Source organism: Cyclopterus lumpus, chromosome 24 (genome assembly GCF_009769545.1).
Source record: "Cyclopterus lumpus isolate fCycLum1 chromosome 24, fCycLum1.pri, whole genome shotgun sequence".
Classification (NCBI taxonomy): domain Eukaryota; kingdom Metazoa; phylum Chordata; class Actinopteri; order Perciformes; family Cyclopteridae; genus Cyclopterus; species Cyclopterus lumpus.
In genome coordinates this window covers 12840259-12853484 of record NC_046989.1, presented here as the reverse complement: position 1 = coordinate 12853484, position 13226 = coordinate 12840259, and the positions used below count along the sequence as shown (strand labels likewise).

The 13226-nt window shown below is 38.8% G+C and overlaps 1 protein-coding gene across 11 annotated transcripts in view; it reads left to right on the top strand.

The window, feature by feature from the left end:
• Positions 1-13226, top strand: part of ptprk (protein tyrosine phosphatase receptor type K) — a 102273-nt gene that overhangs the window by 63319 nt on the left and 25728 nt on the right. For all 11 annotated transcript variants that reach the window (XM_034527630.1, XM_034527622.1, XM_034527629.1 and 8 more), the window contains 9 exons: positions 5071-5253; positions 5728-5847; positions 6880-6989; positions 7099-7297; positions 7404-7509; positions 7949-8021; positions 8267-8389; positions 9060-9134; positions 9471-9507. In XM_034527630.1, the coding sequence (XP_034383521.1) occupies positions 5071-5253; positions 5728-5847; positions 6880-6989; positions 7099-7297; positions 7404-7509; positions 7949-8021; positions 8267-8389; positions 9060-9134; positions 9471-9507 (1026 nt within the window). The remainder of the gene's footprint in view (positions 1-5070; positions 5254-5727; positions 5848-6879; positions 6990-7098; positions 7298-7403; positions 7510-7948; positions 8022-8266; positions 8390-9059; positions 9135-9470; positions 9508-13226) is intronic.

Here is a 13226-nt window from a genome sequence, read left to right as displayed (position 1 = left end):
AAACTATTCCTTCAAGAAAACATTTTCAACCTAATTTTTATTACAGTAAATAATCTTTCTAAGTCACTTTCTATGTAATTTGCATAATTGAGAGTACTTAAAATCCAAATGCTGAATACAATACTTATATATACTTATACAATACAAATTAGACACCATTTCTTATTCTACTTCCGGACTTTAACATTATTGTAGTGAAGAATTCCTTACTGTCTTTCTCTTTTTGTTTTTAGTGTGATTTAAGGTAATTCAAACTCTGTATGTACTGTAATAACACACACGCACACACACACACACCTGTATATAGACTTTTGTGTGTTTGCGTTTGTTGAGACACACACACACAGGGTAGAAATGTTATTTAAATGGTAATGATTCCTTTGCTTTTTCTGTTTGGTTAGGTTTGTCTCATCCCACCACATGTAGCTTACTGAATATTTAGTTCAATGCAAAACAATGGAGACATGTACTCACACAGGTAAATGTGTGCACAAACACCATGCATAAGCCCAAGCTTGTCACCACACAAAACCGTGTTTAATTAAAAAAGAATAAAGTTAATAAGAGCAGAAGTCACACACACTGCAGAGCAATTGATATGATAAGAGGAAGGATGTCATCACCTTCTCTCCTTTCTTCTTTTCTTTTTTCATCTCTTCTTCTTCCCTTTCTACTTTGTTCCCAAGCTCCCTCTGTCCTTCACTCCCACTCTTCTCGATTTTTTTTCTCTGGTGATTCATTGCTCTTGTCAGAAGGGTGAAAAATAATCAACTTGAAGTGAAGAGTTAGTGAGTGTGTATGTGTGTGTGACAGAAGAAGATGATAAAGTAGCTTTTAATCCAAATCCTAAATTTTCGGCTGAAAACCTCTTGGTCATGGCAGGTTACACACACACACGCACACACACACGCACGCGCGCGCACACAGAGACACACACACACACCGTTCAGAGTATTTCTCGTATGTTGCACAAACTCAGCATCACTTGGATTAATGGAAGAATAGAATCACAAAACACACATTTCCAGACACACAAGCACAGATGTTGTAGGAATCACACAATATCTGACATGTACTTCTTTATATATGTGAAAACGCACACACACTGTCAGCAGTATGACGCTTTTAGGGTCAGGCCCTTGAAATAGAAGCCAAGAGTATTATAGACAGCAGTGTTTTATAGTCTTATTCTGCGTGTACTTGTCGATGGGTTTCGCATGACTCACTTTCGGCATTGAAGAGGCAAATGCAGATTTGTAGATCCGGGGAGAAATCTATTGAATCTGATTGTGTTTAAATCTCAAAGGCAGTGAGCACAAAAGCTTAAGTTTCTTATAAATATATAGACAAGACAAAATGTGACTCAGTAAGAACAATAGTCCATTAATAAAACATGAGAGTATTTTACCATTTAAAGTGAAAAATAACCATGGGATGGAGAGTTGTGGACATGAGCTACACTGAGCTGCTGTACTTCATACATTGTGCAAGTAACATGTACAGACTAACACAATAAATCAAATATTAAAAAGTTCATAATTGCATCGGCAAATCTGATTTGATTCCACGTAGCCTACAAGTGCAAATTGAATGAATGTTGCAGCGCAAATTTGAACCTTTCATGTGCCTAATAAATCTGGCCCAGAGAGAGACGGAGACATGCAGAGAGAAAATGAGAGTTACAGAGACGGAGTTTCATTTGTCTTCCTCATGACAGTGGAAGGATTACCAGGAACTAATTGGACAGATTAACTTGGATTTAGCTGCATCTCCTGTCAACCTTCTTCTGTTCCCCCTCCTCCCCCTCCTATCCTCTTCCTCTCTTTACCTCAATTCTTCTCTGCTTTTCTTCAAGCTTCTTTCTCTTGCTCTGTGGTCTTTTAACTGTATATTAATTGGCTCCTCCTAATGCTTCATATTGACAAACACTATTTTTCTTTCTTTTTCTTTCTTTCTCTCCCTCCCTTAGCATGGCTCTATTTCATTTAGTTTCATTTCCTTTTGTTCTCTGTTCTTTAATTCCAACCTCTGGATTCAGCTGATATGAAGCTTGCCGTCCTCGGTGTTATTGTTGGTGTTTATTGGTATTGTTTTTGTTTTCAAAGCTCCATCTGTGGAGAACAAAGCCTTTTAGTTCCAACATGAATCCAGCCGTTTGTATGTGTACCGGAGGAGGGGAAAGGGACAAGGCAGCCTCTGTGGTTTACCGTTGGACCTGGTCCCGCTTGACTCTGGCCACGTTCCAAACTAGTTATCGTCTCTCCCCGTTCCTCCTCTCGGCCTTATTCGTTCCCTCTCTCATCTGTCTCTTCCATTTCTCTCTGCTCTTTTTTTTAATCTGTCCCTTGCTCCCTCCAGCCCCAGTTAAATTTTTCCATGCATTGCTTTGTCTTTACGCTCTTCTTTACTCATTTTCTGTGCTACTCTCTTTGCCCTCCTGATGTTTGAAAAAAGAAAAAGAAAAATTTCTTTCTTCCATTTGTTCATATTCTCTCATTGTCTCTCCTCCCACCTTGCGCTCTACTACCTTTCACTCCCTACAGTAAATAGACCCAGATAAGCAGCAATGCATTGTGGGTCAGGACGGGAATGGAGTTTTGAAATGCATGTGGGTGTGTGTTTGTGTGTGAAAGGCAGCAAGTCATATATATTTTTGTTTTAATTCCATGTCTCACTGTGAAGCAGTGTAAATATCAAAACACCCTCAAATCAATACAATGTATTACACTGCTCCAACTCTGTGTGTGTTTATGTGTGTGTTTATGTATGTGTGTGTGTGTGTGTGTGTGTGTGTGTGTGTGTGTGTGTGTGTGTCCTAATGGCAAAGTTTATGGTGGGGATCACATATTGATTTAAACCGGGAAGACCGACAGAGAGGAAGAGACCAAGACAAGTGAGGGAGAGACCGGCAGAGAAAGCAATAGGTCTCTCTCCCTCTCGCTCTATTTAAATGTCAACCATCCAATAACAGGTTGACGCAAAAATGAAATGCTCTGACCCTTCAGCTTTTAGCACACACATACACACGCCACACAATTGAGCAATAATATTTGCTCAGCAGACAATTACCTGCCTTGGTGTCTTCATAACCTTTCTTTCCTTCTTTGGTTTTTTCATTCTTTCATTCTTTCGTTCTCATTTTTTCTCAAATATCTGTATGTCTCTTTATTAGTGAGCTATTTACATCTAAATGACTTAGCGAACGTCAACATGTTTGTATTTTGCTTGCAGCCCTGTGTGTGTGTGTGTGTGTGTGTGTGCGCGTGCGCGTGCGCGTGCGAGGGCGTTTGTCCTTGACGATGCATTGTTATTATGAGAAGTTTCATTGAGGCGAGCACACACACACACACACTCACACACACACACACACACACACACACCTATACATCCTGCAGCGCGCGCATGTGTATTTGGGTAATAACCGGGTGTGAGAGTGTGTGTGTGCGTGTGTGTGTGTGTGTGTGTGTGTGTGTGTGTGTGTGTGTGTGTCTGAGCGACAGGCAGATAATGGGTTGTCAGAAGAAGCGACAAGTTTGTGTCCTTGTGTTGTCTCCTCTGAGAGAAAGACCCAGAGAAAAACAGAGAGCGAGACAAGGAGGGGTTGGGAAGAGACTTACCTCTCTATTTAATGTGAGCTGTTTTTATTAAAAACAATCCAGAGAGGACATAAGGAAGAAGAGTGAGGAGGAAGGAGCATCAACAGGTGATAGAATGACTATCACGGTGAATGAAGTCAGTAAACAAAACTTTTAATTACATTTGTTCTGGTTGCCCAGTAATAGATTCCACTTTTGTCTGGGGATGTCCAGAGCCAATCTGCCAGATCAGTATTAGAGTTAATGAAGGCATATTTTTCATTGGCTGATGCTGATTAAACCTGTTGCCCTCTCAGCTGTAAAGAATATCAAATCATCTTGTGTTAACGGATAAACAAACACTTTACGCAACCTCCTTTCAACTCTGCTTGTTGTGGATGAATTTCAATTTCAAGTTGCTTTATTCTTCTACCGCACCAGATCTCAGAGGGAAATATTGAGATTTTTACTTCAGTACATGTATCTGATAGCTATATAAGTAAGGTTTATTTATTTATATTGCACTTTTCATAGACAAAGGGTGACAAAGTACAGTACACTAGTCAAAACAAAATATGTCAACAGTTAAAAGAGCAAAGTAAAATACACAGTAAAAGATGGTGCAGTAAAAAACGCAATAAAACAAATAAGAAAAATAAATATACAAAACGTGTTAAAAAACAGGCCATAGAATATGTAATTAACCAAACGCCAGTGTAAACAGGTGCGTCTTGAGTTGGTGTTTAAATGACACTAATGAATCAGTAAACCTTGGTGCAGGTAGAGCATCCCACGGCTTTGGTGCTACTGCCTCAAAACATCACCACGAGTTCTAAGACGAGTACGTGGGACTGACAGAAGATTTTGCAGGTTGGATCTGAGATTGCGGTTAAATACTAACTAGATACTGTTGCAGATCAAGACTTATAACATGAGTTATAGTCAAACAACTAAAATCTCGTGAGAATGTGGTGGCTAAAATATAGCGGATTGATATGAGCTGGCAGGAAGCAGATGAGGAAAGGTTTGGTTTTGGGTTTGCGATGTTTTCTTGAGTGTGAGTGTGTCTGTATAGAGGTAGGTGGGTTCTGGGGCCTATTGATCCAGTTAAATGAGCCAGTTGAGGTAATTAAAGCCCTGGGCAGGCTGCAGAGAAGGTAGATTATATTAACAATAACGGTTCTGATTTCACATAAAAGATGGAAACCGAAGACGTGCCTTGGGGAAAAATATTAACTCAGCACTCTATCTCATTTTTTGGCAACGCAAAGTACAATTGCCCCTTACACCGACAGTGCACAATAATTTAAGTAAACATTTTGAAGTTCACTAACAGGTACTTTCACATTACTTTGAGTCATCAAAGAATGATAATAATGTTCTGACAGCATATTGATGAGGAGAATGCTCCAGTCTCTCATATGGCGATGATCTGTTGGGTTACTGAGACATCTCATGACGTTCTTTCCCTGTGTTCTCCTCTGTTTCTCTGAAGAACCTATGCGGACTCCTAAGAGGCTAAAGATTGCAGAGACCAGGTCTCGTCTGATCGCAGTGGACTGGGAGTCGTTGGGTTACAACATCACTCGCTGTCACACCTTTAACGTCACCATCTGCTACCATTACATGACCGCTAACAATCGCAGCAAATCTGACTGCTTGGACATGGACCCGAAAGGTAATACTCACTGTAACTGTTAATACAGGCTTTGTTATCTTTACTTATTCCTCTTTTTTTTTTACTTTGAATATGACACTATAACACATTGCAATATTTAATAATAAACTTATGGGTAGGTTTCTTAAAGTAAATAGTTTTTCCACAACTAGTTGTACTTGCTTGATTCTTGTTGTTCTGAGTTTGGACTCATGGTTTAATGCACTTATTGTAAGTCGCTTTGGATAAAAGCGTCAGCTAAATGACATGTAATGTAATGTAATGTAGTTGCAAAATGACCAATATGACGGATTTGCATCTAATTTTCTGTTATATATTGTTTTCTTTGGTTTCTAGATGTTGTTCGGACAAAACATTACATTTTATAGACCAATAACTAGTTTATTTATTTATTTATTTATATGAAGAACAATAGTTGTTAGCTGCAGGCCTAAATGGATTACAATATAATGTTTCTTTTCTTTTTCTTCCCAGCACCACGTCACCTGGTGGGAAACCTGCCGCCCTACACCAACGTCAGTCTGAAGATGATTCTGACCAATCCAGAGGGAAGGAAGGAGAGTGACGAGACCGTCATTCAAACTGATGAAGATGGTGCGATACGCAAATCACACTTTTCTTTCTCCATCTATTGTTCCATTTCAAACTATATTTATGTATTATATGAATGTTCACTTCCAAAATAAGAGTTACAGCCCGTTGCACAACAAACACACATTTTTCTTGCGCACTGTCACACGTGAAGATGAATAGAACCTCACGTTGTGTCAATCAAGTTTACACACAGACTCCGAAACAGGTTACCGGAACAGGTTTGTGTACCTGTGTTTTCTTTGCAACCGTCAGAGTTGTTTCACCACTCACAAACACACGTACATTCAAATGTCATCATTCAAAATGGCATCTGATAAGCTGATTAACTTCATTCATTCGTCAGTAGACTGTACGAAAAAAAATCAAGTCAGGAACAAAGAGTCGCAAAATTTAAAGTTAGATTGTGGCAGGAGATTGAGAACAGCTTGAAATCGGGTCACGAAACAAAAGGTTGTACGATAGATCATACAGGAGTGAATTTGTTCTCTGCAGCTTCTTGGTAATATAATGAATTCACCAATTAATTTGGGACTAGCGCTATCCATTGCACCCACGTAATTAATTTAATTTTGTTGTGTATTGCAACAAATAGAATAATATAATGCATCGGACTTGCAAGGTTCTGTGCGTAACGTTTTTTATTGAATGGAGTTTTAAACGCATATGAAAAATAAGGACTTGGTGTGCAAAGCCCTTTAGGGAAAAAATTAAAGGCACTTAATGCTGTAATGCTTAAATATACTTGGTGTGCTTGTGTGTTAGTTGCTGTGGTAACAGGCCACAGCTGGGCAGTAGAACAAATACAAAAACTAGGATGTACCTTTTGATGCTGTTATTTTCTGTGAAAGCCACTTGGTATCCAAACTATAACTTGGGATACACATAAAAACATTTTTCAGGGAAAATAATTGCTTTGTGTATTCCTGTTGTTGGTATACATTTACAAGGGACTCCTTTATTTAGAGTACCAACTTGTTTTAATGTTATTTTTAGGAGCATTTGATCATTTTGTGTGTGTGTGTGTGTTAACAGTTCCGGGCTCAGTTCCCAGTCAGTCACTCAGAGCGACTCCATTTGAAGACAGAATTCTTCTTTATTGGAAGGAACCAGCGGAGCCCAATGGAGTCATCATACAATATGAGGTACTATAAGCAGAAGCATTGGGTGCAGTAATTGTTGGAGAAGCAAACTATCACTCAGCTTCGTGGGGAAATGTATAAACTGTGATTCTGTCTCTCTGCCTCACCTCAGATCAGCTACAGTGGTGTGCGTTCATTTGACCCCTCGGTGCCTCTCCAGCGGCCGGGACTCACAGTCCTGCCCTCAAACGCCACACACCACCTTTTTTCCCAGCTCCACCCAGGTGTCACGTACCAGCTCTCTATACGCGCATCCACCTCCAAAGGGTTCGGCCCTGCAGCCACACTCAACGTGACTACTAATATTTCAGGTAGAACATTTTTATGATGTTTTATTGTCACACATTCCTATATCATATTTAGATAGTCAGCAAGGTGATGCGTGGGAACTAATACAGACTCCTGCTCTTTCTCCAGCCCCGACAATAGACGAGTACGATGGGTCAGAGGCCTTTCTGAATGAAACTGCAACAACCATCACTATCCTGCTCAAACCTGCGCAGGCCAAGGGAGCACCTATCAGGTACTGCATACATATACAGTACATACACGTTTGTCAAAACAGCCTGTATTTGGCTGGAAGCCAGAGCTTTTAGCAATATAATTGGTGTGTTTTTTCTCTATAATGTAAAGCAACTATGCAAGTATGACATAAAAATAAACATCAAGTCGTTATTTAAAAAAAAAAATGTTTGTGAATGATGCAGTGGTCACGCTTGAATGCATGCATTATAGGACAAACATCATTATAATAATAATGCCAACCATGTTATTTAACATGGAGGTATTCAACCTCCGACAAGTGTGGTTGAAGGCATTAATGTTTTGGGTCAACTTGCTCTCAAGGTGGAACCGATTGGTCAAATGTCACTGTGACCACACAAAACACATGTTATACGTATTACTGTATCAACAAAGAATAATTTAATGATGTATTGATATTATCTTCTTCTCGTCCACAGTGCATACCAGATTGTAGTTGAGGAAGTGAATCCTCAGCGGACACGTCGTCAAGCTTCCTCTGACTGTTATGAGGTGATAAATCTCTTCCACATACATGCCTACTATATCTAATCTATATGTATACATTTGCTATCTTCCACATTCTAACACATACAACAAATACATCTTAGAGGAGCAGCCACCATTTGGCTCTGTAGACCATTGGACATTTAGATCTTTCATATGCAGAAAAAAGTCCAGTTTCACTGACTTACATTGTATGTGTAAGGCAGATTTATAGACATATTATTGTAATGTAAATATATCTTCTGTCTCAGGTCCCAGTTTCCTACCACAGTGCGTCTAGCGGTGGATCTCCATACTATTATGCCGCCCAGCTGTCCCCCAGCAACCTGCCTGAGCCGCTCCCCTTCACTGTTGGAGACAACAAGACATATCAGGCAAGCCTTTTTATCTGAGCAACACACGCTGTGCCTACTGCAGCACACATCTCAGGTGAAAAGATAAATCAAATGTAAAATGATAGGACACTAGTAGCCTAATAGGCATGTGGAATAAAAGGTAACAGACAAGGGGGAACTTATGTTAGAGCTACCTTGAGTTGTTATAGTGTACCTTAATGCAAGGGTTTATTCTTAACCATACCAAACGCATGTGCCATCATTTCTTCATTCAAGCAAGTGCAGTAGTTCATGAGAAAATTATACATATAAACATAAATGTCTTTGCAAAAGCTTCCTGGATACTGGATCAGCACAAATGGAAGACAGCAACAAAATATTTCCATCAGATTTAATTTAAATTTGTTAAAGCATTGTTAAACATTTCGAGAAACACGCTTATTTGTTTTCTGGCAGAGAGTGAGATCAGGAACAGTTTTACAGTTTAATGTTCATATTGAGCATACAGACGTGAGAATGGCATCAATCTTCTCTTCTAACTGATCGTAAGAAAGCAAATAAGCATATGAAGATATCCTGGAACAGAGAGACAAACCAAAAAAACTGAAAAGATATCCTCTTTAGCAGAGATAGTAAGTGAAATTAGTAGCTGACAATCTACGTATGTTTAGCCTCTTATAAAGTTAACCTCATTTCTTTTAATCCCTAGGGTTTCTGGAATCCTCCTCTGGCCCCGAGAAAGAACTACAACATCTACCTACAAGCTGTTAGCAGCACGGAGAGGGTATATCAATATGTATTCATGGGACGAAGCACTAAACACACAGTGAACTCATAATGCTCACCTGCTTGCTGCTATGAATAAATATACTGTATGTACACATTCAAAGACACTAATTACACTTTAACTACATCACTGCTTCTTCCTGCCAGCAGTTATGACTTCTGAGAGTATTTACAACGACACAATATCTGCAGACAACTGAAAATGCCCCATTACTTTGTGCTTATACTGTAAATACATATATGTGCAGTAGTTAACATACACAGTCACATTCTCTTAGTTCATGCTATGGTGTGTGGACTTGGGACTCAGGTTTTCCTCTTTTCTCGTCTTTAGGAAACTAAGACACAGTGTCTGAGGCTTGCTACGAAAGGTAAGGACTGTTACTGTTAATGCCACCTTTTGTCAAAAAAAGACCCCAGATTAGTGTTAGCTGGACAAAGTCAGTTGGCACAAATGTTTCAAATCTAGAGAATACGTTTTTGTATATATCACTGATAATATTAAACTAATTTAATGTTTAATTTAATGTGTTTTTTTTTTTGTGTCAACTATGCTTATTTTATGTCGTTAAGTTGCTTATCGTCCCTGAATGATTGTGGCTAATCTGATATTTAATATTATGACTGATTTAATGATTGTTTTGATGCTTCATGCGTGTTAGTGGGCACAATATAATGTCATGTTTTGCATGTTGGAGAGCGAAAACATGTTAATGTTTAGTATTTGTGTGCACATTTAGCTCCTGAATGTGCACGCAGTCTAAATATCATGTTTTTACCAGCAGCCATATGTTGATAGATTATCAGTCTGGTTTAATCCCCAGGCAAACACACACACACACACACACACACACACACACACACACGCACACGCACATGCACATGCACATGCACATGCACACACATTGTTTTCAGGAAAGATTTTTAGAAATGCAGTTGATGGATCAAAGTAAGATCTAGGATCAACAGAAAAATACATAAATATGTTTTCAATGAAATTGACAATCCCAGCTGGTGGTGTTGATCTTCAAAGAACAGTGAGGTCATTTTAGTGTTTTATTTCATTAAGTAACGCAGAACTAGAAGGCAAACAGGCAAATGAAAAAAATATAACATGCCCATTGATAATTAGGGATTTTGTTTTTCTGCTTGGAAAATTATTGTTATGAGTAGTTGATTTTCGAAGCAGTTATCGATAGATCGGCTAATCATTTAATTGACTAATCCTTCGTCACCTCTACTGTCACCAGTCATAAACTAACAGGAGACTGATTGTATGTAAGCGTTTCCTTTTAATATAAATACCTTGGCATCGGCCTGTATTCTATCGTGTCGCCACTTATACACAATTTAAAACAATATGCAAGCGATAAACGGTCATAATAATGGTTGATGTCATATTTACAGAAGTCATCATGTTACTTGAATGTTATTTGAGTCCCCCTTAGTAAAAAGGGAAAAAGTTGGCATCACTTTCTGCCCTCAGCTGACGGTCATTGCTTTGACCTTCTAGTGCCAAAGAAGCATAAAACCAGACAGTAAAAGTGACACAATCTGCAGCGCAATCATCCGTAATTATTGTAGAATGAATCATCATGGCTGATTGATTTGTGTATCTTGTATAACGACCCATCAAGGGACAGACACCGTAAAGTGTGCTGTGAGGCAACGTGTCCATGCTTTGTCCTTGTCCCTATAAAGTGAAACAACAAAGTTCTAAATGGAAAAAGGAACCAAGTTGAAAAGAACTGGCATTGTTCACCTTTCTTCTCTTTAGGTCACAGAGTTCAATGTGAACGAGACGTGTGAGCCCATAGGCTCTTAGGAAATGGATCCCATGGGATAGATCAAAGGAGTGGTTCAATCCCTGCAGTGCCTGCAAGGTGTCATGTTTCCGCTCTGAAATGAGAGGAAATGTGGGAGGTTACTTTGGTTCCAGTGTCGTCCTATTTCAAAGAACGGCTGGTGGTTGTAGTTACTAGAACAGGTTGGTTACTTCTCCAAAGGCTGCTAGAAAGAGACGACACTAGCCTAAGGAGTTCTTGGTGAAGCTGAACTTATTTTAGTCCTTTTTTTTAATAAGGCAGAAAGACTAATGGACAGAGACTTGAGACGAGCGTCCCCTCCTTTCTCTCTCCATCCTTCTGCATGTGTGTGCACTCAACCGTGCATCCGGGAGGGAGGATTAAGCGATGGTGGTCCTATTAGGTCATCTGGGGGTATTGTGTGTTGTCATTGCTGCCTCAGGGTGTTTTGTGTGTGTGTGTTTGTAACTGTGGGGGTGAGTTGTGAATGCTAGTGTACTGACCTGGATAATTTTTACAGACATTAAGAGCTACCGCCGACATTATGAGGTCAGGTCTTGGGATTCAGAGCCTTGTAAAGATTGTTTCTTTGCTTTTTTTGTCATGTTTTGTTTTGATGCCTTTACTCATTGACTGAAATGACAGTTATTAGAAAAGAAAGTAGGTGAAACCAATTACTGTGCAGTCATAAATGCAAAAAGATTTGGCGTTAAAGCCACCTTTGTTTAACATAAAACAATAAATTGCTAAATTTTTAAGACATTTGACCTCAATTTCTTTTTAACTGCAAAAATACAGCGCAGCCCATACTGGATGTTAGCCGATCTTATTTCCACAAACTCATAACTTAAACAAACATTTTTTTTTTTCATAACTCCAACATTAGTATCCCTTTAATTTAATCTCCAAACAATTGTGACAAGATATATGTCTAACTCTGTAAGTAACATATGGAAACATATTCAACATTTGGTTCTGCTGTGACTTACATCTTTCATTTCATTGTTCTTTGTCAAGTTTTGGTAATAATCTTTGATTCGTATAAAGTATTACCCAATTGCATGATTAGTCTTGTGGTTAAAAAGAAACTATAAAGAATAAGACTGATGATATTCTATAGTTTTCTCATTATCAAAAAATCCCATTGAAAGATCAAAACCAACAATGATATAAGTACATATGTATATACTAATTATTGCATGTTTAGCCAAAGCCTGATATATTTTATTCCTCTGTGCTATGGCGCCCGAGTGTTAACCAAAAACTATTAAAAAAGCATCTCTGAGCCACACTGTTGCACCAGCTGACATGTTGCTCTATCGTGGGCATGTGGGCACTGTATTTTATTTTTAGTCAATGTGTATTAATCCGCAGCTGCAAATACTCCCCAACAAATACTCAATGTATTCTCCTTTGAGGAGCGTTTTCTATGAACTACAGTGCCTTGCGTTATTTTAAATATGTTTTAGCTTCTTTTTTTATGAATCCGTATATCTGTGATTTTGGTTCTATAGATTTACTGTAAAAAAGAATTACGGCGATCTCAAATCATTTCATCTGGCACACCACTGCTCATGCTTTATCGATAAACCTGAATTCCATGTTTTAGTGCGATATTGTTACATAATGACATGGCTGGATGGGGACATTTCAAGGATTACAGCAGCAGAAGTCATTCTGTTTTATAACAAATGAATATGTTTTATAACAAATGAATACGTTTTATAACAAATGAATATGTTGGGGTCAAAAATACTGAGAGAGAGAGATTATGTTTATCGTTTTGATATTTAGCATTGGAAGTAGATTATTGTTTTGATAGATGTATTGCATTATTTTGAGTTACGTGCATATGTTTTTGTGTTGGATTATTTGGATTATCGTAATGCATGATAATGTTCTTACGTTGCAGGACAGACTACTCTGGCGTTATGGGATGAGATCACTCAGCTTAGGGGCATGAAAACAGAAGCGGGCTCTCTTGCTGTTGACTTTCCGTGCATGATCAACATGGTTAAACCTCCGCTGCAGCGTGCACTCCTTCTGAAACATCATTTGTGAATTATATTCTAAGCAGACAAAATCAGGGAGTTCAGACAATTCTCTGAAGTCATCAGGAACAGAAATGAGTTTGAGGCCAAGTAATACACTGTGACATTGATGCAGAAACATTGGACAGCGGCAGTCAAATTGCATTTCAAAAGCATTTCCCAATGAGAGCGTGACTCTCGTGATGACCTGAATTGCGCGGCGCCAGACACACAGTCAAATGAACATTTATTTAT